This window comes from Ctenocephalides felis, unplaced genomic scaffold (genome assembly GCF_003426905.1).
Source record: "Ctenocephalides felis isolate EL2017-DRISC unplaced genomic scaffold, ASM342690v1 CF-g0.4_SCAFFOLD_03571, whole genome shotgun sequence".
In the NCBI taxonomy this organism is placed as follows: Eukaryota; Metazoa; Arthropoda; class Insecta; order Siphonaptera; family Pulicidae; genus Ctenocephalides; species Ctenocephalides felis.
The window spans coordinates 28,710,470-28,737,711 of record NW_020539725.1 but is presented as its reverse complement, the minus strand read 5'-3'; the positions used below and the strand labels follow the sequence as shown (position 1 = coordinate 28,737,711).

The 27,242-nt window shown below is 29.4% G+C and overlaps 2 protein-coding genes across 2 annotated transcripts in view; one reads left to right on the top strand and one right to left on the bottom strand.

Annotated features, from left to right (window-relative positions):
- Window positions 1-12,576, top strand: part of LOC113385228 — an 86,673-nt gene extending 74,097 nt beyond the window's left edge. The window contains exons 12-17 of the mRNA XM_026623060.1: window positions 958-1,049; window positions 2,814-2,968; window positions 4,318-4,488; window positions 5,628-5,743; window positions 9,162-9,395; window positions 11,468-12,576. Coding sequence (XP_026478845.1) covers window positions 958-1,049; window positions 2,814-2,968; window positions 4,318-4,488; window positions 5,628-5,743; window positions 9,162-9,395; window positions 11,468-12,270 — 1,571 coding nt within the window. The 3' untranslated portion in view covers window positions 12,271-12,576. The remainder of the gene's footprint in view (window positions 1-957; window positions 1,050-2,813; window positions 2,969-4,317; window positions 4,489-5,627; window positions 5,744-9,161; window positions 9,396-11,467) is intronic.
- An 8,689-nt stretch (window positions 12,577-21,265) lies between these two features.
- On the bottom strand, window positions 21,266-21,700 carry LOC113385894. Its single transcript, XM_026623717.1, has one exon. It carries the CDS (start codon window positions 21,698-21,700, stop codon window positions 21,266-21,268), a length of 435 nt encoding a protein of 144 aa, XP_026479502.1.
- Between the last annotated feature and the right edge of the window lie 5,542 nt (window positions 21,701-27,242).

Here is a 27,242-nt window from a genome sequence, read left to right as displayed (position 1 = left end):
AACTGTTCGAAAGATATTAGTTGGGAATGATACTGATTAGTTTTAGGTGAAAATCTACCGAGCCGTTTTCTTGTAATTAACTGTTGAAAAAAAGTGTTAAATTTTCGTCCACATTTAAGCTCATCCTACCGAACCGATTTTGAAAAATCAAAAACTGTTCGAAAGATATCATTTGGGAATGATGCTGATTAATTTTAGGTGAAAATCTACCGAGCCGTTTTCTTGTAATTAAATGTTGAAAAAAAGTGTTAAATTTTCGTCCACATTTAAGCTCATCCTACCGAACCGATTTTGAAAAATCAAAAACTGTTCGAAAGATATTAGTTGGGAATGATACTGATTAATTTTAGGTGAAAATCTACCGAGCCGTTTTCTTGTAATTAAATGTTGGAAAAAAGTGTTAAATTTTCGTCCACATTTAAGCTCATCCTACCGAACCGATTTTGATAAATCAAAAACTGTTCGAAAGATATCATTTGGGAATGATGCTGATTAATTTTAGGTGAAAATCTACCGAGCCGTTTTCTTGTAATGAACTGTTAAAAAAAATGTAAGCCGATTTTCATGGAACTTTTTTTGGCGATATACATCATGGTCCTATAGAACTTACTGTAATATTACGGCCTTATATTATTACAACAAGTAGTTTAATTTTAAAAATTCGTCAAACTTTGCTAAAATTATTATCGTTTTTTTTTTAAAGTAGGATTGATGAAGTATATTATTTACACATTTTTTTGATCAAGTCGATTATTTACACATATCGGGAAGTTCATGTAATTTGCCTCAAGGCTAAATACCAAACCAACTAGTTTTTATTTTGAGTAATAAAATTGTTTTCAATGTTTTATAAAGTGATTTTAAAATAAGTACTTTTTGAGATCAAAGAATTTTATTAAATTGAAGTGTATTAATCATTTATCTAATTATACTCATTTTACGATTAAATACTTGTAGGAAACTCTGGACAAAATGAACCACCAAAGAGCAGTTATGACGTACCAGAATATTCGGCTACCGGCAGCAGGAACTGCGGTTTCAGAAACACGGTAATAATTATTTAATTTTTATCTTTCTCTTCATCAAACACAATTATTTATATACAATTATCTGATATAGGATCAAATTCTGTATTGTTAAATTGAAAATCTACTAATTAGAAAAAAACATTAGAAAAATAAATTATTGCCAACCTAGACAATTCAAAAAAGATTAGGCTGTATTTTTCGACGTCAAATATTGGTTAAAAATCGCTTTGATCGGTTTTGTGTAGGTTTAATGATTTATTTGATATACGCATAATTATTCTTACGCCTTTTTTTCATATCATCTGAATTCAACTGGTAATTTTCCATTAAATTAGGAATTAAAAATACATAATTTTGAACTACAATACTACATATATTAAATTAAATTGAATAAATAACCAAACGTCTTCATACCAGTCATCTTTTTATATTTGCATTTTTCATATAATTTTAAATTAATTGGTAATTAATTTTCAACATGAAAATATAATTAAATTGAATAGTAAAAAACCATAAATCGAACTTTTTATATTGTGATCATGATGAACTATTTATTGATTCTAGCAAATGTTTTTATAAAACTACTTCATGATTTACATTAAGTTTATTTAAATTAAACAATTAGATTTAAATTTCTTATTTTACTTATTTGGATTTATAATAATAAAATAATAACTGTTTGTAATAAAATAACTAAAAATAAGTTAAAATCACTCACTCGTCTTGGGTAAATTACACTTTCAATTTTTCGTAAATATATTTATAACTTTTATTTTATTTTATAATTTTCCCTATAATGTGATGAGATTGATATTTCAATTGAACTAACAAAATAATTTACAAATAAAAATACATCTTCAATTCAACTTTTTTAGCATAAATTGAAGAGTCTGTAATAGATTCTACTTTGTTTTACTATGCATTACTATTTTACACATTTTGCTTTTGAGAATAATTGAATAAACAAGTGTTTAGTTCTTAAGATGCGCAGAGATATGAAATAATATTTTTTGAATATTACTTGATACTCTAGTTTTCTACAGTGAATAAAATATTGTTTTATATTTATAAGTAATCGTACTTACAATGACTGAAAATGCATTAATTACCATTGAACAGATGTTAATTTTTTATATAAACCAGCTTATTAGTTCATGCAATATACTGAAAACAAATACTTCTCGCTTATACTAAACATTATTATTTCATCATATTTTCCTAAATATTTATAAGGCAAAATATTTCTTAAACTTGGTATATTTTTTATCAAGTATGAGGTGAGATTAAAAAGGTTAGCTTAGCTTAGTTTTGATTATAGATTTTTTATTTGTGTTGTGTTAAAGTGCTGCAAATATATCTATTTGCTATATAATTTGAAACACAACAATAACAACAATAATAACATAGAAATACAAAGAAATACATAGTAAATTAGGTTTTGATAGAAGAAAGTAAATATATTTTATTGTGCTAGGCGGTATAAAGTTATTTTTAAATGAATACAAATAAATTATATATAAAATAAAATTACTTAAAATTGTTTTTGTGTATCAAGATATAGAAAATATAGTTTGCGAGTAAATAAAATATCTAATCTGAGCATATTTTTTAGCAACTAGAGGAATCAGGCTAGATTAACAAAATTGGATAAACAAGAATGTTAACAAATCTTCATTAAAATATATTTTATTATTACCATTCAAGATATTTCGATCATACTATTGCATAAATAGAATGAAACAAATCTGAATTGTTAGTAATTACGATTTTGTAATTTGTTTCCAGAACGCCTCTCCAATCGGTCCGGGCCCAATAGATGGTTCTTTCGGTGAGTTCCCTTGGCAGGCGATGGTCCTCTTACAGACGAACAAATCTCTTCTTTGCGGAGGTGCTATCGTTGAGCAAGATGCTGTTGTAACTGCCGCTCATTGTGTCAATGGGTATGAAATATTTAAATTTGCAATCATAATGAGTATTTGTTTGTTTAATAATACATGCAGGTTTTTTTAGTTTCAAGTTATGGCTTTATTTAATTCAATTGTAAAAGATTTGCTGAAGTTGTTTCTGTGGTATTGAATAATTTCACTTGCCGATGATACTTTCGATGGGATATAATTGGATTTATTAATGAGAATTTGTTGGCATTGAATTTAAAGAATTTGTTCAAGTGAAAATGAAAAAAATCGCTATTTTTGCATTCAGATTTTTGAAAGGACTAAGAAAAACAAAACAAAAATAGTATATATGGGATATAATTGGATTTGTTAATAAGAATTTTTCTGGCATTCGATTTATAGAATTTGTACAGGTGAAAACGAAAAAATTCGCTTTTCTGGCATTAAGATTTTTGAAAGGACTAAGAAAAACAAAACAAAAACTAGTATCGATATATTTTGTGCATTACTGATCAGACGCATAATTATTCTTAGGTCTGCTTTTTATATCATATGAATGCAATTGGTGATGTTCATATCCAATACATTTGGAATTGAAAATACATAATTTTGATTTACACTACTTTTATTAAATTAAATTAAATAAATTATCATAGGTCTTCATAGTTATCATTTTCCTTATTTGCATTTTGCATATAGTCTCAAATTAATTAGTAGTGTTTAAATCTGTTTAATTTTCAACGAGAAAAATATATTGTTCATATAAATTACTAATTTACACTATTATTGAAATGAATAATAAAAAACCGTTAACTGATCATGATGAACTATTTATCGATTCTAGCAAATGTTTTTATAAAACTACTTCACGATTTTTATAAAAGATTATTTAAATTAGATAAATAAAGAGTTGCTTTTTTTACTTATTTGGATTTATAATAATAAAATAATAAATTCTTGTAATAAAAATAACTAAAATTAAGTTAAAATCATTCACTCGTGTTGGATAAATAGAACCTTCAATATTTTGTAAATATATAATAAATTCCCTGATATGTGATGAGATTGATATTTTAATTGAACTAACAAAATAATTTACAAATAAAAATTCATATTTAAAAAGGCTGTAGTAGATTCTACTATGTTTTACTATGCATTACTATTTTACACATTTTGCTTTTGAGAATAATTGAATAAACAAGTGTTTGCTTCTCAAGATGAGTAGCACATCTTGAAAATATTATTTGCAAGCTCTTGACCTAAAAGCGAAAGCGACTTTTTCAAAATTTGCAATTGAAATATTAATTAATATTTCAATGTGTTATGAGTAAAACTTCGTAAATTGTTCATTCAGAAGCCAAGTCTATTAGAAATGTATCAATATAATTCTCCAGATTGAACCCCAACGATGTCCTGATCAAGGGAGGTGAATGGAAATTGGGAGTTGATGATGAACCAAAAACATTCCAAATTGTGAAAGTAAAATCAATTTCTTTCCATCCTGCCTACCAACCAACTGATTTGTTGTACGATGTCGCTATTTTGCATCTTGAGGAAAAATTGAGGTATGTAAAATCATAAAATTGATTTTAAAATTTTAATATTGAGCCATTTTCAACGAAATTATCTAACAAAATTACCATGGCCTATGCGAAAACTTTCTTGATATTATTGCAGAGATAAACGTGTTAAAATAGATTTTTTTGTCTGAGCTATAACACTCATAAACAAAACAAACTAATACAATTTGAGTTCCTGCACATCCTAAAAAGTAATATTTTTTTCGGAATCGTAATTTTGTGGTCATTTAGGTTTTTTTATACAATAATAACTGTTTATTGATATATTATTAATAAATAGCAATACATCAACATTATTAATGCATACACTAATCATACAGCCATAAAAATGTGATTAGAAAAAACACTTTCAAATTTACAATTTTTAATTACGATTACAGATTTCTTATCATGTATACGCAATTTTTTTTTAATTATATCTAATTAAAATACTTTTAATTAAGCTGTTTCATAATTTAGTTTCCGTCAATAATACAGCAAAGTTTTAACTAAAAATTATAAATAAATTTTCAATTGAATAATACTTATATCTACAGTTGAAAGTTTTGATAAATAAGCGTATCACTTTCCTTATATATTTTTATTTAATTTTGGCAAAACTCGAATATTTTATTAGAATATATATACATGAGATTTTTTTTATCTCTTTTATTCACAACTGTCCAGTAAAGGACATTCAATAAATTTGATGAATTTACAATAGTCGGCCGAAAAGGGACATTGTATACTAAAAGGACATGTTGGAAAAAACAACTTAGTAGTTGTTTTTCCATTCGGTATAAAATTCACAATATTTTATTGATAATTATATAATTTCAACATGAGAAATGATAAGGAAGTTATTAACGTTTTTTTAATGACAGTTACAATTTTAAAACTATATGTATAATTTAATATAGAACTAACGATAAATAATACTTATCTCCGTTATGGCCATCAGTTCCTATCGATCATTCAACTTTAACCCACGTATAATTTTTTTGGGAGCAATTATTTTATAATTCGACATCATTATTAACGATATTACATTAATGTGTCAATCATGATATTATTATCGATGTTTTGAATTTTAAAACATGCTATATTTAATGACTTTTATATGTTTTTTTTTTCAAATCAATTAGATTCGACACCCACATTGGTTCCATTTGCGTGCCAGAAACTGACCAAGAACCCGAACAAATCGTTCAAGAAAGCAAAAAGTGCGTGGCTACTGGATGGGGTAAAGAAACTCTACAAGGTAATGACTGTTGGTAGTAGAGGTTAATTAATTTGATAATAATTGTGTTAAAGAGACAAATTATTTTATAGTAGGACTTCTAAACTTAAATATTTTTTATTTGAGATAAAAAAATATTTAATGTTGTTAATCCGAGAAAATCGAACGATTTTGGTGTAACGAATAGATGAAACCAGATTCTTTTGATGTGATATCAGGCCTGATGATAATTGAAATTAAAAAAAAAAATTACACTTTATTCTTTATAATATGATTAGTTAATCGTTAGCAAATAAATTTGCTTCAACATTTTTGAATTGATATCACATTTAGATAATTTAAATTATATTTTATACAATATTTTTTGATAAGTTTGTCATATAGACTTGCTTATATGCATAAAATGTTTTTTGAATTATCCAGAATCTGGTTTAATACTTTAATTTCTATTTATTAAAAGTAATGTTGAGTAAATTCAGAACCCAAAGAGACTGTTTGATCTTGCCATTCCAATTTTGAACAAAACAGTACAATGTTCGACTAATAAATTTACTATTTGAAAGCTTTAAAATTAATAATTTCGATATGAGCTTTAAAATAATAATTCGAAAAAAGTTTATATCGAGCTAAGATAATATTTTAATAAAATTATAATTAGTGTGCCAAAATAATTTGTACCTAACAAAATTGTATAATAATTATTGTGATCTAAATTCATCAATTAATATTCTTGTATAAGCTCGTACAGAGTTTAACATGAATTTTTATGCCTAAGAAAATTTATAAAGAGCTTTAATACTAGAATTAGTTTTTGATAATTAGTAGGAAATGTTTATGAATAATTAGAAATTTTTAATAATATAACAACATGGTCAAGATATTTTTGTGACCTTGGCAAAAAAATCTATAATAAATTCATGTAATTAATTGCTAAATTCCATTAAGAGATTCATCTCTAATGTGTGCTTCAGATGCATCTATAATTAACTATAGGAATCCAGTTTTTTATGATGTTACATATTTATACACACCGTACGTAGCCTACGGCATTACGCTAATTTAAATATGTTGTTTTTCTATGTAAAATATGTATAACAAATTATCCCCACACTGCGATCCGATGGTTTTATTATGTATAAATAAATGAATCATATGAAAAAAATAGCGTGAAATAAATGTCAAGTTTATCACAGATTGAAACTCGTTTTTTATATTCACTCTTCAATGTGGCCTCAATACTTTACCACCCACATTTAAAAAATTGGAATTCACTTTCAAATGGGCGAATCGCATTTGTTTTGGATTTCATTTAAATCGTGCTGCCATCTCAGAATGTGTTTTTCGACTTCTAGCGGAGAGCTAATGCTTTTCCCGATAGATTTTCCGAGGTTTTTCCACAGAGCACATTGCTTACATATTTTTTAACAGTCTGTGATACAAAACAAAACAATCCAACCGGTGTGTTTGTTCTCAACAACCTACAGAAACTATTCGAACGTGGAAATGTAGTTTTACTGGAAAAGAGTGACTTTCATCAAAATATTTATTTTGAAATATTTCTTCTTCTGAGGTAAATAAATTTCAAACTTTAAGTTTACTAATTTGCTTTTGACCGGATTTTTAACTTGCAATTAGAAAAAAATAGAGCTCACCAAAAAGTAACACAATGGCATAAAATTCACTAATAACGATCGTAGAAATTGTGGGTTTGTAAGAGTTATGGAACTGGAGGCAAAATTGAAGGAGTAGATAGTTTTTTGCATAAAATTTAATTTATTATAAACTTAGTTAACACTGTTTGTAGCGTTAGTGTTTTAGTTGGTTAAAGATTATAATTAGAAAGGGACGTAGATAGAAAATACTTATCTTTGAAACAGCAAATAATGCTTTTGAATTGAATAATTTTGCTATATTTTTTTGTTGCTTGAATTGAGAGCTAAATTGAAAAAATCTCAAATTTAGCATAATGAACTAATTTCATAATTTATATAGATTAAAAATCAAACACAATGGCGTATATTCTTTATTAAAATTTTGTTTAAAATTAATTCAATAGCATACAGAATATTTATTATATACAAAATATTTGTTATACATGTGGTTTCCCTATTTATAGTGTACAGCTTCATTACGCAGTGCATATTTTCTGCATTATAATACATTCCATACTAATAATATTAATTTTCCAAATTGATGAAAATACTATCAGTAATTAGATGCGATGGAATTCTATAATTATTGTATTACATAATTAAATATGTGTATTATAATTAATTATTTATTGTACAATGAATAAATATTTCTTTTGACCTTTTTACAAATATCAAAAAACCATCGATTTCAAAGTAGTATTCATCAAATTAAATGCGGCAAAAAATATGTCAATTAATTATATATTTGATTATTGTAATTATTGCTGAAATACTGATAGAAGTGTAAAAAGAATTTAATTATTATATCAATATTATAAAATAAACTATATAATATAATAATTTGCCGAAAAAAATATGTAATCATTTTTCAATTAAATAATTCAGTTTTTTCATAAAAATAATCTAAACAATAACACAGGCCAATAAAAAAAATGTCTATTGAGCGACATATGTTTCCCAATATAGCTTTTACCGTTGAACATGACTCTAAAATCAAAATTGGGGATCAAACTACAAAAAAAAAATGAGAAAAATAAATAAAACATCAAAATTTCTGATCTAGTAATTCTTCTGCATGATAATTAAAATCTTATAGTTTGTATTTCCTGACAATTTTTACTTAAAATTACTATTGAGTTTCATTTAAATGATTTCTTGAGTTTTTTTGTACAATGCAGTTATTATTTGCTTTCCTGAGTAATCTTCAAACATATTTGAATTTAATATTTAAAAATGTATTTGCAAACTGTTGATCAAAAATTTAATAGATCATTTAAGTGACACTCCATAGCCATTTAGGGTAAAAAGAGCCAGGAAAACGATAGAAATTATATGATTTTCATTATCATGCAGAAGAATTACTAGATCGGAAATATTGTCGTATTTTTAATTTTCTCCAGTTTTTGTAGTTTGACCCCCAATTTTGACTTTAGATTTGTGTTCCGAGGTAAAAAGTACATGAGAGAATATAAGTCGCCGTCTCATTGCAGATAACTTTTTTGTAAATTTTTTTATTTATACACTTCTATCAGTACACTCAGAACATTTGCAAATTTTACAAAATATTGTACATACTTATAAATAGTTTTGTTAGTAGTGGTTAGATATTACTAATGCAATATTTAGCGGTGTTAAAGACCAATTAAAAATATATAGTCCACACTCGTAAAATTAGCAGTCACTGATAACACATATTGTTAAGAGCACTGTTGATATTACACTGACCGTTATTGAATCGATTTCTTATCTAACCGATATTTTACCTTTCAAATGTGTCAATCGAGCAGTTCACCTGAAGGACAGCATCATTCACAAACTGGACATCGATCTGTTGCCGAGCAATCAATGCGAAAATAGGAAATCGTACTACTTTGGCGCGAGCTTCGACCGCGAATCCGGTTTCTGCGCTCGGCCCACCGACAGGGAGGAGAACATCTGCGAAGTCGACTACGGAAGCGCTTTGGCCTGCGAGAAAGACGACGGAAAATACTATCTGCAAGCCGTTTACTCATGGGATAGCGGTGAGTAATAATATTAATTTTATAATATTTAATAGACATACTAATTTTTCGTTTTAACGAAATATTCACATTTTAGATAAAGTAATATAAGTATTGTTTTAAATATTTTTGATATTTCTTCAAAACTTTTTTCAAAATTTGTATACATCTAACAAACATAGTAGTATTACGTTTTTCTTACAATTTTGTATAATGAATATGATTAATCTACATAATAGAGCAGTCAATTTCCTAACATTCATTCAAGTAGTTATTAGGAAATTTAGGAAATTATTTATTTATTTAGTAACTACCTTATTTCATTTATCAAATTATACCTACGTTGATATATACTTAAGGGGGTATTCTAATGTAGAGCGATGAATTTTAGGTCATTTTTAAAGTGTCGTAAAAGAAAGCAATGAATGTTTTCACTATCCATTTTTTGCCACTTGTTCATTAATATTATTAAAATACAAAATAAAAATTAAAAAATGAAAAAGTTGAAAATTGTAAAAACTGGCAGCTGATGAAGTGGGTGGTCTCAAAAAATTGGCACCTCAGTCTTGACATGATTTCAGCCCTCCTAGCGATCGGAAATGCAAAAAATAAATATAATATTAATCTACAATGATGACGCAACCGCCCAAACTAGCGATGAGTCAAAAAAATTTTTTTACAAATTTGCGACTGTTTGAAAAAAAAAAGTTTTTTTTTTGTTGTTTTTTTTGAGTTTCTCGAATTTTTTAAAAATAGTAAAAATTGGAATTTAGGGATAATCCTAGTTTGGGCTATAGATAGGTCCATAAACAAGACGCTCTGAACATTTCAAGTAAATCGGTCGATTAAAACTCGAGAAATCGTGTCAAAAGTACTGAAAAGTCTGTTCTGATAAAAACGCATTTAAAGTTTAGCGTGAACCAGTATGGAGACCGAGTCAGTAAAATGCCTATATCTCCGAAATTAATTCAAATTTTCAAAAACCTTCTCGTACCCATATTCTTAGATAGTTAAACCTTGAAAATATGAAATAAAAAAAATCGATTTTTTTTTTAATTTCTACACTAGAATACCCCCTTAATATATCTCAGTCACTTCGTTTGGTGGAAGAGATTACAGTAAATATTTTTACAGAATTTGTAAAAGTTGGTTCTCTTATCTATTTACAACAATTGCCACAAGATAAACAAATTACCATGCAAAAATGCACAAATAAAAAAATAAAATAACTGATGTTTCTCTGCACACGCATGAAATTTCTAATTCTAAGTCGTTTCTAATACGTTTTTAAAAATTTGTGATTGAATTCAATCCGGTAGCTTGTTGTATAAACGGTTCGAGTTTCTCAGTAAATTCGTCTTTTTTAGTTTTTATGAATTATTTAACGTGAAAATTTAATATCTGCCAAGTTCTATGATCATTACTATCTTGTACATTTTTAGTCAAACTACATTATATTGAGATCAGAGAAACACAAAATCATCATAACAAAAATCGCGGTTTTTTAAACTTTTCTAATGTGTGTTAAAACTAAATATTACAAAGCTAAAGTGTATTGATATTATTAGTATTTTATTGGATTTATATATGTTATGTTAAATGATCTCACATTACTTACAACACATAATACAAATAATTTTTTATCAATTTGAATTTGCTCATAAATATAGATATACATCAAAAATTGTTATTCAATTCAATATGTTACATTAAACATGAAAATAATTTTGTTTTATCCAAAATGAATAATTTAAATTCATTATTTGAAACGCATTAACTTCTTTTTATTTGAAAACCTTTTCGATTGTCATTGGTCAAAACAAATATGCGGAAGCTATCGGTTGGGATTATATGCAAGTTTTTTATCACAAAAAAACTAATTAAGAGTCATAATTCAAAACAACTGATCTATTTTAGCAAACTTACTTGATTTATTCATTACTGAACGCCTAAACCGCTTTACATTTACATGATATTATGAAGCTGACGTTTATAGTTGATTAAAATTTTAAATGTAGCATCTTTTTTTAACTACTATAACTACATGATTTATGTTTTGAATGCATGTTGATTAAATGTTAATATAATTTTAGGTTGCCAAGCCAGCGAGCAAGTAACATCATTCAGTAAGATCGACTCTGCCTGGTTGAGGAAAACTTTAAAAAATCCACAAGAAAAGAAGCGATACCCCACACCAAAGCCACAGAAACCTCAATCCCAATCAACTCAACCCGCCTTCGAACAAACCCAGAAACCTTATCAACCAACACAACAAACATTCCAGCCCCAAAAGCAATACCAGCCAACTCAAGCCACATTCCAGGAGACGCAGAGACCTTATCAACCAACATTCCAAGATACACAGAAACCATATCAACCGACACAGACTACCTTCCAAGAAACACATAAACCATACCAGCCCACCCATGGAACATTCCAAGATACACAAAAGCCATATAAACCAACTCAGGCTACATACCAAGAAACTCCCAAACCATACCAACCAACTCAGGCTACATACCAAGAAACTCCTAAACCTTACCAACCAACCCAAGCAACATATCAAGAAACACCAAGGCCTTATCAGCCAACTCAGGATAGGTTCCTTGAAACACAAAGACCATATCAGCCAACTCAGGGAACACAAAAACCTTATCAGCCAACTCAGGCAACTTTCCAACAATCGCCAACGCCATTCGAGTCTTCTCGAGTTACATCAAGGCCACAGTCACCATTTGAAGTGTCATCAAAACCGCAATTGAACTTCGAATTACCAAAATTCGAAGCACCTCAACCACAAGCAACAAGTGATAATTTCTTGAGGCCGCAGGAACATGAAAATCCATTCAAAGGATCGGCAACACAGGGTCCAATGTACTTACCACCTTTACCATAAAAGGATGGATTTACAAGTAACTAATTTTACTTCATATTAGAATAGATAGCACGGCGTGCGTAAATTATTCAAAGTAGTTTTATGTTTACCGCGAATATACTCATTTTATTTTGAAAGTTACTTAAAATTCGTGAAGCTCATATTAAATTCACTTATTTTGAACGATTTTCGAAGATTAAAGAATTTAATGTAGAATACGTACTCATAATCTGTAGCCTTATATATTATTAATAAGCTGTTATGTTATAAGAGATCATAGTTTTATATTTATCATTCTAATGGAGTGTGATCTTGTTTGAATAATTGATATCGTGAGACGACTTTAAAAATCCATCTTTAACTAGATGATTAAATAATAGTGAATCTAAATTAAATAGTATTAATAGACAAAATCGAAATACTCATACAAATCATCTTTATTTTAAATATCAAAATATTTGAAAATATTTAGAATAATATTATTTATATTTCAAAATATATTTTAGCAAAAATAATCTATTAATATATTGCGAAATAAACAGTTGCGTCAAGAGAACTTTTAATACAAGACATTAAATAAAAATAAGTTCATTTGTATAAAAGTAAATAAATATTATTGTTATATCTTATGTAGATAATTATAAAAACCTATATTTTTTCTATTATCTGACTAATTCAGATCTCATCTCTTAAGTATTTCTTATACAAATGTTCTTATTTTTGCATCAGATACTGCCAAGTAGGTAAATATATATTAAAAGTTTGTTCTTGTAAAACTGAATAAGTTAGGCGTTATTAAAATAACAAATTATACGATTTGCAGTGTATTATATATTTTTAGTTTAATTTTGAACACATGTATGTTATTAAATAAAAACAAAATCAAAAATATTTTTCGAACGTGTTTGATGGAAAAATCATTCATTATTCATCATTCGCAAATCATCAATTCATCTCGATCATAAATTATTTTAACAGGAACGCCAATATCAGTGACTCAATTCTTTGCAAAATCGTCATCTAGTGTGAACGATTTTACGTTAATTTATATAACAGTCGAAACCTTTATCTAAATACTTATTGAATAAGTTGATTATTCACACGTTTCGGGAAGTTCATGCAACTTACCTTCAGGCAAAATGCCATTTACAACTAGTCATTATTTGGATTCTGCTATTGCTAGATCCATATATTGTAATATGTTTTTTCGTAAAATATTACCACAATGTTTTGTTCAACAAAAGCGAATACTCAAAAAGTGATTTTGTATTGAAAATGATGTCTTATCTATGTCTTCAGTAAAGTTCCGATATAAAATAATAACTGTCACTCATACGCCAACGTTGTGCGCTTTTCTGTCAATAACACATGTGCTCTCATAACAAGATCTTCATTATAGAAAATGAGGGAAAATGCAAGCTTTTGTTCTCAGAATCTATACATGATTATTTTTATCACCTTATTTCATCTAAAGCTTGTTATAAATATTATACTATTCTTGGAGAACTGCACAAATATGGCGTTCGGTGTTTCATTATATATCATGGAAGATTTCCAACTTTATGGGGTAGGTTGATATTATTATTATTGGAACAAGGTTATAGTGTGGCATTGCAGTATAATTGTAATTGAATTTTGACAACATATGAATCAAATTTCACACCAAATCCATCGAGAATTCTCTTTAAATTACCGCAAAATCAAATAAAACACTGCACATTACTTAAGTTTAGACTTCTAACTTTAATCATTTACTATTTATAAATTTTAAATTTACTATGTGTAACTATGCAAATTCTTTACAGTTGCACTTTTTATTCCTAATGGGTTTCCTCTGTATTTCTAATGGTTAAGTTGGTGGATACTTTCATATATAAAATTAGGCCAAGCGCAAAGTTTGATGTAATTATTTATTCGTCTCCTGAGAATAGAATTATCAACTTTAGTATTATGGCGGTAAATGACAAGATGGATTAAAAGTTGCAGCACATAGTTCATAGTTGTAAAACATTGGCATATCCTGAGAAGTTCGTATTAAATGTTATCACATTCAGTCAGTCTATTTCATATTTGACCGAGTTTTTTGAAATGAAATAAAATGTTGTCTCATATAAAGTATATGCAAAATATAATAATATTCACGAATACTAGATTTCTTTTTTCTGAATTCTTAATTTATTAGATAAAGTTATAGTTTGAGGAAACATTGAAATTACAATATCTGATTTGTGCAATAATTTTTCAATTTTTCATACGATATAATTCTTTATTTGGTATATTTAAATTCATATAATTAAAAGACTTGTAAATCATTATTAAGAAAAAATTACGCATATACAAACATTTAACATTCTCAAATACTTTCAAATTAGTACATACATTTCAAATTCTTACTTTTAACCTAACCTGAAAATGGCGTTGAAATTAACATACATACATCGTTACTCTAACCAAGAAATCAAGTTTTTAATGTAGAAACGACGTACATCATTTACAATAATATTTGCTATAACACAAAAAGTTATATTTTTTTACAGAATTAATTCGATTTATATAAAATGTAGCTCACGATGAAAATTTTAATGTTTCAAGAATAACTGTGTTTTCTAAAGTACAAATGAGAATAGCTCACTAATAACTTGATAACTTATATATACTTCGATAGGCAAATTAATTCTATAAAGATTAATTTAAATACTTATGCAAGGGGTGTGATAAATTAATTATAATTTCTATTTTTGCCACAGGTATATAAATATGATAGATTGTGTTATATCGATATCAATTTATATCTTCACAAACCTAAACACACGTCGTTGACAAATAAGCATGCACCTTTCACGTATCCTATATTTGAAGTTATTGCCAATTACATGAATTGCTCTAGCGTGAACTGATATGTAATAAGCATCATATATGATCTTTTATACACACAAATATATATATATATATATATATATATATATATATATATATATAGGTGTGTATACCAAGAACAGGTTAACTACTAGTAAATGGATATGTGGATATGAATATTATTGCTTATTAAAACCTTACAATAATGATAAAATATAATTTATCCTATTATTGTTTATTATAACTAAGCTTCGTATTATAACTTCAATTAATATTGGTTATAAATATTATTTTATATATTATATTAGTTGCATAACAAGGTAATGCAAATTAAATTGATAAAATGGTATAGTATTCGAACTAAGTTATAAAAATATATAACTATTTTTTTCATTCAGTCTTTTTTACATAACAATAATGGTATATTATATTATATGTTATAATATATATATATATATATATATATATATATATATATATATACATACCTTTTTTGCTGTACTTTTATATTCATATATTTATTATCCATTAGCGTCCCTTCGTATAAACAAATGATTGCCGAGGTGCCAACTGCGCCGCCTTGCGTTGGCGTCCGCAAATTAATTGTGATTGATTGCGGATTTAAACCACACATTCATCAAAAAGCAGACTTCTCTTGAATATGTTCAAATATATATATATATATATATATATATATATATATATATATATATATATATAGTAAAATGCTGCATTTGTTGTGTGATCCTATAGGCGGACAAAAATTACCTGCTTACAAAAAAGTCGAGCCTGTTTAATAAATTCGATATTATCAAAAAGTTTCAGCAACTTGCCTTAAACTACGTTCCAATAACCACTAGTTATTGATAATTATATAATATTTAAATAATATTTATATATAATAACATTTAACTGTAATTTTGCTTCAATTGCTTTGTTTATAAATTCTCATCTTTACAATGCATTGTTAGTCTATGATTGTTGCAAATATCGCAATTTTTGAATTACTTTGACATTCAGTACCTGTATTTTGAAGATACAGCATCAGTGGGAGACCCGGGCGCCAACGTACCGGGTCGTATAGCTGGAATCTCCAAGAAACAAAGGTTACAAAAAATAATAGCATGATTGTGAGTATATAACATTCAGAACTCAATCAGGATCTACAAATATTCTATGTGATTGTAGTCAGTTTAACAGTTCTAAACAAATTATTATAGAAAATTATCATTTAGGAAACAAATATTACAAAAGAATTATTTAAAATTTTTTTTGAATAAGTTGAAACATGACAATTAAAACCAAGAAATTTATAAATGAAGTAGTTTTTGAAAGCAATCAGAACTTAGAATTTTATCAACTGGTGTTATTGTTAACTACGCGGCTATTTAAAGACAACTTAATGATTAGCCTATTATTTATATTTGATATACTTTATTATTATAATTTCTCTAATAGTGATGTTATATTTTTAATTTTGTACAGCAATACGAGAAAAGGGTTCTTTTTAATCGTGAACTTACTTCAGATAGCACTTACAGCTTGGCATTAGGCTGCAGAAATCAATAGGAACCAGCATCGCAGTTTTAATCCGCAAATTTGAACATACGGCAACTTATGCTAAAGTTGTCACTAAGTATAAAAATTCAAGAACAGAACAGTGATAATATATTTTTATTTTTAATATTTCAGATATGACTTCTGCTTGGGATGAAGCTGTCCGAGGCCGAAAATCAATAGCAACCAAAATCACAGTTTTAATTTGCAAATTTGAACAACAACATATGCTGATGTTGTCACTGCCTACAGAAAATTAGAAACAGGTAATAACAAATATTTACTATAATAGTTAACCAAAAAAACGTTCAGTTTTGGCGCTTTTTCCTGTTAGTATGTGTGATCCTGGCCCATCAAGTTCATATATAAGCGCCCCGCAGCGTAATTAAATCTTTCGCTAAAATAACTAACTTACAAACGGTGACACGTATTGTTCATTTAGACTGAACGGAATAATGCTAGGATTACGTTTGATTAGCGGGAATGGGGTCTTGCGAATACCGTCGACCTACGGAGTCCCAGTGGGATACGCAAAATAGAAAAAATAATTAAACCGGTTATTATGTGTGGGATGCCTGTGTGGTAGATATATCAGATGGGATCAGATGAGCATAATTAAGCACATATGTACTTTTCGAACTTCATTTCATTTTTGCGTTTATTTTTATGTGTTTTGTTAGAAATAATAACATAAGGCCGGGCAGGAGCTAAAACTTTGCATTATATAGTTGCAGTGATTGTTTTCTATATCAGATGCCTTCGAACTTGTCACATAACCGATTGAAAGTTTAGTGAATAATTATTTTTAAAGAGTGAGAGCGCCGTTCTGGGAAAATTCTATTGACACATAATTAGTTTTTAATTATCAAAACCAAACAGAAATTTGTTAAAATATTGCTAAGAGCCAATTCTTCGATAAATTAGATATGTTATAGTAACGGGTATGTTATAGAGTTGGTAATAACAAACTATCAAAAAGCTATGTATTAGTTGTGCGATCAGGCGTTTTACATATAAAACCTAACTTCACATATGTGTTATCAAAGAGATATCAAAAAGTGGATTAGTGAATGTTAAAATTGTTATCTGACGTTTGTGAGTTGTGGAAGTTAGGTTTCATGAAAAAAGCACCTGATCGCACAGCGAATACATAACTTTTTAGAAATTTGTTTCTACCAACCCATACGTATATAGGCCCATAACATACTATTACCATAACATATCTCTTTTAACAGAGATTTTGCCACTAAGTGTGATAAATATTATTTACATTTGATCAAGTTATATAACTAATAATAATTGATAGAAATATTTTCGTTGCAAAATAATTTTGATATTTTGATCAATCGTGCTTTGCAGAAACTTAACAGCTTGGGCTCTTAAAGTGTGAAGGATACATCTGCACCTGAAGAAGCTAGATTTATATTTTTAGTTATTTTCCTACTCTATAAAACATACCACACTAAAATCTAACATGTTTTTATAAGGATCATTTGCAGTTTACAGCAAATGAAACACTACGATATGTCCATGGACGGTTTCGTAGATTAATCAAATTTGAATTAATTCAATCAATCCATTCAATTACTATAATATTATAAAAAACCTAAAATCTATATTATATCGGGTGAATTAGTATGATTTTAAGTAAAACAGAAAGATATTGCATAGTTATAACTGACAGAGTGTAAGTAAATTAAATCAGGCAACACTGAATTATATAACTAGAGGTCATAAAAAAGCTGATATTCTTTAACTTTATACTTACATACTGCATTTTTTTTAAACTCAGTATTAAGGATAAAAGATTTTGAAATGCTCATTGGTAATAACTGTTTATCATTGAACATACGAATAAAATAACTTTTCAAACCATTCTATCAATTTGGTTTAACGTTAAATTTTTTATTTCTATTTGATTTAAAATCTGTATGTTGTTATATAGGACATTGAATAACTTTTAGAAGGATTGTGAACTAGTAGTTGTGATATATATTAAATATACCTGATTAGTATTTAAAACTTAATTGTTTTTGCAAAAATATCCTTAAATGCTACTTGTTCTTTTTCTTCTATTTGAGATCCGTAACCTAAAGAAAATTTTTGCTAACATCACCCTTTATGTTAAAAATACACCTATGAACCTATTAGCTGAAGTAGTTATGGAATTATTTCAAACTTTTACCTTATTTGACAGTTTGTGGCTCACTTTATAAAATTACAGTACAAACTCGTTTATCTGGCCCTCAGTGCAAAAATGTCCTAAAAAGCTACTTGTTCTTTTCCTTTTATTTGAGATCATCTATAACCTAAAGAAAAATTTCGCTAACATCACATTTATGTTAAAAATACGTATACGTCCTATGAACATATTAGCTCAAGTAGTTATAGATTATTCTAAACTTTCACCTTATTTGACAGTTTGTGGCTCACTTTATAAAATTACAGTAGAAACTCGTTTATCCGAACCTCAGTTATATGAAATTGTTATTATCCGAACTACCAACCGCGACCAATTTATATGTATGTACATACCTACAAATCGTATTTATGTAAACCAAATTAAACCAAATTAAACTTGTTAACTTCCCGTAGGGCAAGTTATAGTAATCGCAAAAAAATCGAAAATGAAAATTTTTGCATTTCTCGACGTTTCAAAGGTTTCTGAATATTTTGGCATACCTTAGAAAAAATGGATGTATGTGTGTGTGTGTGTGTGTGTGTGTGTGTGTGTGTATGTATGTGTGTGTATGTATGTGCGGATACGAATTTTCGTCGACGATTTCGGGAACACCGATCAACCGATTTGAATAATTCGAAAAACATTCGATTCGTATTGATAAGGAGACGTGCTGATTAGTTTTTGGCGGAGGCAGGTCTAGCCGTTCCGAAGATACGAAGCAAAAAGTGGCGAAAACGGTAACTCAGTTTTTAAGAGAACGGAGCGTCCGATTTTAATAATTCAAAAAACATTTTACTTGTATTGACAAGGTGAAAAACCGATCAAATTTTCATAAAGACAGGTCTAGCGGTTTCGGAGATCTAATGAAAAAAGTAAAAAAATAAGCCATTTGCCGGTCAAAAATGATCATTAGACATATGCACATCAAATTATCAGATATTTTATAGAGATTTTAACAATAAGTATAATTTTGGTTTACATTCCTATGGGTTCCGTACCAATGTTTACGCGTTAGACGTCGACGCTGCGCTTACGCGGTTTGATATTTCGTCTTTATGCAGTACGATTGCTTTGAAAAAAAGTTTAGATCTTTCAAAATATGTCAAAATAAAGAAAACATTTTTTTTCAAAAAAAAAAAAAATTAAAAAAAAAATTAAAAAAAAAATTTTTTTTTTTTTTAAAAAAATAATAATTTTTGGTACGGGAAGTTCCAGCAATTTGCCTTAAGGCACGATGCCTCAATTGCCTTAAGACAGAATTCCACTTACAGCTAGTTACCTACTAATTTCATGATTACCAAGTGCATTTTGTAAACAAAATAACAGCACATATATATATATATATATATATATATATATATATATATATATATATATATTATTACATACATTATACACATATATTTTTTTTCAATATTTGAACAGCGATCAGAACTTATGGGTTCTATGAGCTGTTGTGATGATATCTTACAAACTACGTTTGTTTTATTATAGATGGCAACCCAAACAGTTGTCGCATCTCTGTGTACTGAATTTCATTATTACAATTATTGTAATAGTGATGCATTTAATTGATGCAGCAATGCCGTATTAGGGCTGTTTTCACTTGTAAACATATTGCTATCTATATTTCCAAGTGAAAATCGTTGTCACTGCTGCCTGACAACAGGCTGCTCGAAGTGGGCATCGAACCCGGGACCCCTGATCCAGGTCAAGTCGTTCTAGCCACTTACCTACAAGCGAGCCCAACTGCACATATGTCTCTAAATATTATATTTTATGCTTAATATAATGAAATTTGTATGTACATACATAAGTAAGTGTTATATGAAATTGCTATTATCCGAACTACCAACCGCGACCAATTTATATGTATGTACATACCTACAAATCGTATTTATGTAAACCAAATTAAACCAAATTAAACTTGTTAACTTCCCGTAGGGCAAGTTACAGGGTCCGGCACTCGAAGTGTAACCAATTGAAAGAGCCATAAATTCAGTTTGGAAAATCAATTTTACTCGATTCAAAGTACAAAATGTGTAAAAATAATACAAAATTTAAAAACAATTCACTTTTGCTAGACATGACCACCTTTTGCTTTGACTATGGCCTTTAGACGGTCCAAAAACAAATCGCATTTGGCCGAACGTGATTTGCAGGTATTTTGGCCCACTGGCGGACAACGGCTTTTTTTAGCGCCTCGAGACTGATGCACCCCTTAGTTCGGACCTTGCTCTCCGAAATGGCCCAAAGAGAATAATCCATAGGATTCGCGTGTGGTGAATTTGAGAGCCATTGTGCGGACGTTTTGAAGTTCGGAACGGTGTTTTTCAGCCATTCTTGGTTCACTCGAGCTTTATGATACGGTGCCGAGTCCTGTTGAAACGTCCATGGTCTGCTACCGAAATGTTGATCTGCTTATGGCTTCAAAGCAACCTTCAGAATACTTTCCCGATGATATCGCAGATTTACCTTGACGCCCGGCTCGATGAAAACGATTGGAGATCGCCCATCTGCGGTTACAGGGGCCCAAACCATTATCTGTGGCTGGTGTTGCCTCCTGGTGGCCAGTCGATGGCTCAAATTCTTGTCTGAACGTTCAGTCAAGTAAACCCTATCGTTTTGAGAGTGTGCGAATTGCTTAATTATGAAAATTTTCTCGTCGGAAAACACAATGTTCGGAAATTTACCACTCTCGGCCAGGCGAAGCAACTCCTTAGCTCTCTGAAGTCTCACTTGCTGCTGCTTCGACGTAAGATAATGTGCCTTTTGGATCTTATAAGGCTTGACCTTGAGATCATTTTTCAGTATGCGGCGGATGCTACGGTCAGATGTGTTAAGTTCTTCTGCCATTTAATTGGCACTTCGTCGGGGATTTCGCTCGAGTCGCTTTCTTACTTTTTTGACCATCTCATGTGACGTTGCAGTCTTTTGGTGACCACCTCCATGACGTTTTGCGATGCTACCAGTTTCATTGTAACGAGTTATAGTGCGATAAGCAAAAACTTTATTCACTTTAAGGTGTTTGAGCCCTCGAACAATCGCTGGTTGTGATTTTCCAGCTAAATATAATGCAATCACACTGTTATGTTTCAAATCCATTACTGATTTCTTTTTTTCGCGTTCACTGTCGACTAAATTCTTTCGTACGCTTATAAACAATAGACTAAACTATCATTTAGCTAACTTACTGACAGTTGGTACACGTGCATCAGCTACGCGAGCTGTTTGAAATTGGTTACACTTCGAGTGCCGGACCCTGTATAGTAATCGCAAAAAAATCGAAAATGAAAATTTTTGCATTTCTCGACGTTTCAAAGGTTTCTGAATATTTTGGCATACCTTAGAAAAAATGGATGTATGTGTGTGTGTGTGTGTGTGTGTGTGTGTGTGTATGTATGTGTGTGTATGTATGTGCGGATACGAATTTTCGTCGACGATTTCGGGAACACCGATCAACCGATTTGAATAATTCGAAAAGCATTCGATTCGTATTGATAAGGAGACGTGCTGATTAGTTTTTGGCGGAGGCAGGTCTAGCCGTTCCGAAGATACGGAGCAAAAAGTGGCGGAAACGAAAACGTAACTCAGTTTTTAAGAGAACGGAGCGTCCGATTTTAATAATTCAAAAAACATTTTACTTGTATTGACAAGGTGAAAAACCGATCAAATTTTCATAAAGACAGGTCTAGCGGTTTCGGAGATCTAATGAAAAAAGTAAAAAAATAAGCCATTTGCCGGTCAAAAATGATCATTAGACATATGCACATCAAATTATCAGATATTTTATAGAGATTTTAAACAATAAGTATAATTTTGGTTTACATTCCTATGGGTTCCGTAACCAATGTTTACGCGTTAGACGTCGACGCTGCGCTTACGCGGTTTGATATTTCGTCTTTATGCAGTACGATTGCTTTGAAAAAAAGTTTAGATCTTTCAAAATATGTCAAAATAAAGAAAACATTTTTTTTCAAAAAAAAAAAAAATTAAAAAAAAAATTAAAAAAAAAATTAAAAAATTTTTTTTTTTTTAAAAATAATAATTTTTGGTACGGGAAGTTCCAGCAATTTGCCTTAAGGCACGATGCCTCAATTGCCTTAAGACAGAATTCCACTTACAGCTAGTTACCTACTAATTTCATGATTACCAAGTGCATTTTGTAAACAAAATAACAGCACATATATATATATATATATATATATATTATTACATACATTATACACATATATTTTTTTTCAATATTTGAACAGCGATCAGAACTTATGGGTTCTATGAGCTGTTGTGATGATATCTTACAAACTACGTTTGTTTTATTATAGATGGCAACCCAAACAGTTGTCGCATCTCTGTGTACTGAATTTCATTATTACAATTATTGTAATAGTGATGCATTTAATTGATGCAGCAATGCCGTATTAGGGCTGTTTTCACTTGTAAACATATTGCTATCTATATTTCCAAGTGAAAATCGTTGTCACTGCTGCCTGACAACAGGCTGCTCGAAGTGGGCATCGAACCCGGGACCCCTGATCCAGGTCAAGTCGTTCTAGCCACTTACCTACAAGCGAGCCCAACTGCACATATGTCTCTAAATATTATATTTTATGCTTAATATAATGAAATTTGTATGTACATACATAAGTAAGTGTTATATTTTTGTTTGATTTTTGTTGATATCTATGTATTTGTTATTTTTAATAAACACACAAATTTTTCATACACTTGAATATTCAAATGCATATTGACAACAATTAGTTCGGTTAATCAAATTTCTACTGTAATAATAATTTTATATAATGCCTACAATAAACCATTTAACTCCAAACTTTGTTGATTTGTTTATTCATATACCTGTTTCCGCTTTTTGCAGTTCTGACAACGAGTATTACTAAGTTTTATCATTCATATTTGGCGCCGAATATTGTTAGACTTTACGCCATCTGCAGGACGGTACGCCATCTGCAAGAACTATTAACACTATGCAAAATAATTGTTAAAGTACTCAGTCGTGCATCGTTTGCCAAACGTGCAACAAGTGCTTTAGTGTGCGTATTATTTGATTGTGTTCGGGTCGGGACGCGTATATATTACACGTGTTTGAGAGCAATAGTTCATGTCCACGAACAAATAGTTAAGTGTTTTTGTGATTAACAATAAGTGATATTATAAACAGTGACTATAGTGTCGTTTAATTATTATATATGTAACTATATATTATAAGTGATTCTATAACAGGTGAAATCTGTGGACACAATGATGGATGCTCCCGCCAAGCAATCGTACCTGCACGTACCGCATATTCATTTCGGATCTGAGGATTTTGAGCAACGAAAATGCATTTGTATCAATTATTGCTCATATCAAATGAATGTATACCACCACGTGCAAAGGTAAGTGATCAAAGCACATTTGTTTGGCATTTGATACTATTACAATAATTCTGAATAATTATGCAAAGGCATTTGGTCGGCAATGCGATATGTTTTCAATCTCCATACAAAATAAGATATATTCCCTACAAAATTAATATATTCGACCTCTTGATGTATAACGTAGGTTTCATATGTATTATCCCAAATTCCAAATTGAAGTCTAAATGCTGCTGTTTAATGTGCAGATATTGTGCAATGAATTTTGCACATGCGGTATCCTCATGGCGCGTCAGTTCTAAAGGCGTCTAAGGACACCATTTCTAATGGCGTCTAAAGGCGCCATTTGAATTGAATTACGCCTAAAAGTTGTTTTAACAAACTATGATATAATGGTAATTATATTGTATACTATGAAAGTTTAGGAAATTGATTTAGACATTCACCTGATTATTTTTTTTAGGCGTTTGACATTTGGGGTGCAGTTTTAGAAAGTTATTATATATTCTGTAGTGGATATGCACCCATGGGCATCGGCGGTTCCTACAGTTCATTTGTTATAATGTATACATTTTTCATAGGATTTATGCAACAAATTTATTAAACTAGTGGGGCGCATAGCATCGCGCCTTAAGGCAAGTTGCTGGAACTTCCCGTACCGTAATTAAACATTCGAGGAATGAAAATAATCAATATTTGTTTTGAAGATTTTCAAATAGATTATTTATTATAAATACGTACTGTAAATTTAAAAGCGCTTTTTAAATTGGGGACGAGCGTTTTTTATGAACAACTTATGTGTACGTTTACAAGAGTACATTTTTTATAAACTTGATTTTTTTGATAATTTAGACATTTTTTGATTATTTAGAATTTTTTTCAAAATTTTGAAATTTTTTTATAATTATACAAGGAAAATGTATTTTTAATTAATCTAATCGGATGATCCGTTCTCATAAAAATTTTATAAATCGGTTATTACATACTGTCAAAAATGTCGAGGACATATTTGTTTGAACCATATAAATAAACTTCAAAATGAAAAATCTTGGTACGGAACCCAAAAAAAATTACACGAAATGTGTTCACAATATTAAAATCTCTATAAAATATATGATAATTTGATGTACATATGTCCAATGAACATTTTTGACCGCCAAATAACATTTTTTTAATTTATTTTTATTGAGAGTCCATAACCGCTAGACCTGCCTACCCAAAAAAGTTTGTCTTCGCCAAAATATCCGATTTGCTAATTATGTTTTCTTGATGTTTCAAGCCGTTCTGAATCTACTGGAAACAAATTTGGAAAAATCATGTATGAGTGTGTGTGAGTTTTTCTCAAAAATGGCTGGACCAATTTCAAAAATTTAGAAAACCTTCTACGTGTCTCGATAGAGACTAGCATTGATTAGTTTGTCCGATGATCGCCCGAGCCATTTCTTTGTAATTAATAAAAAAAGTAACTTCAAAATTTCTTAGATAGATAGTGATTGAGAAATTGCATTGATTAGTATTTGGTAAAGATCTTTATTTTCATTGAATTGCGCCTCGCGAATAATTTCGCATTATTATTATATTGTCAATATTTTATACTATAGAAATTTAAGAAATAAATTTAAATATTTGGCTGATTACTGTATTCAAGCCATTGTCATTTGGAGTTCATTTTATAAAGTAGTACGTTATATGAATACAATCAACCCTCGGTTAACACGGCACTCTGAGTGCAATTTTCCCATACTACGCGGACTTAAAAATCTAACATCCCTCCGACTACACGGACTTCCTATTACACGGTTTTTGTTCAACAGACCATAAGTTCCTTGCGCAACCTATGAGTGATTCTAGGAACTTGATATCAAAACGGTATTAATGAAAGTTTTGTTATCGACTTTTATATTTGACATGCCTGGTTATATAATAACTGTCTAAGAATACGTTCAAGCTGACTACTGCGTCGCGCTAATTTTTGAATAAGGTGTCAATGTCATACATGTCATTTTGTCCGTATTACTCCTACTTCAAGTTGTATTTCTTGGTCTCCACACAGCACGATAAAAATGGTGCGATTTGTACTAACTCAGTCTCTCATAGCGCGTTTTCCATACTGCACTATTTAAGTTTCCATAGAACGCACTACGAATTAGCCTGAATTGTATGTTAAATACAAGTTTTTTATAGCACGGTCCCCATACTGCACGGTATGGACTTGCCGCGTTAACCGAGGGTTGACTGTATATGAAGATTTATACATTTTTAAGGCATTTATTTAACAAGTTTCTTAAAAACTGTGACATTTTATAAAACTAATCGTGTTCTTTAAAATTTGAAAATATATTTATAATTAAATAGAAAATGCCCTGTTTCACAATTATTAGATAAGTGATGTAATTTTATTCTCAACTCTAAGTCCTCTTGAACAAATTTTGCGGCCATGCAATTCTGCTGTGTCATCTTCAAAATGCCGTATAATGATGTAGATCAGACATCGGCAACCTACGGCACGCGTGCCAGGCTTGTAGTAATTTTACACCCATTGTAGTATTGTTTACAAACATTGTATTAATTTCACACCCATTGTAGTATTTTCACAAACATTGTGGTAATTTTACACCCATTGTAGTATTGTTTACAAACATTGTAGTAATTTTACACCCATTGTAGTATTGTTTACAAACATTGTAGTAATTTTGCACCCATTGTAGTATTTTTACACCCATTGTAGTAATTTTACACCCATTGTAGTATTTTTACAAAGATTGTAGTAATTTTACACCCATTGTAGTATTGTTCACAAACATTGTAGTAATTTTACACTCATTGTAGTATTGTTTACAAACATTGTAGTAATTTTGCACCCATTATAGTATTTTTACACACATTGTAGTATTTTTACAAACATTGAAGTAATTTTACACCCATTGTAGTATTTTTACAAAGATTGTAGTAATTTAACACCCATTGTAGTATTGTTTACAAACATTGTAGTAATTTTACACCCATTGTAGTATTTTTACACC

Bases quoted from the DNA above. Each gene is read 5' to 3' on its own strand.
- LOC113385894 (XM_026623717.1), bottom strand. From the start codon at position 21,700: ATGGCAGAAGAACTTAACACATCTGACCGTAGCATCCGCCGCATACTG.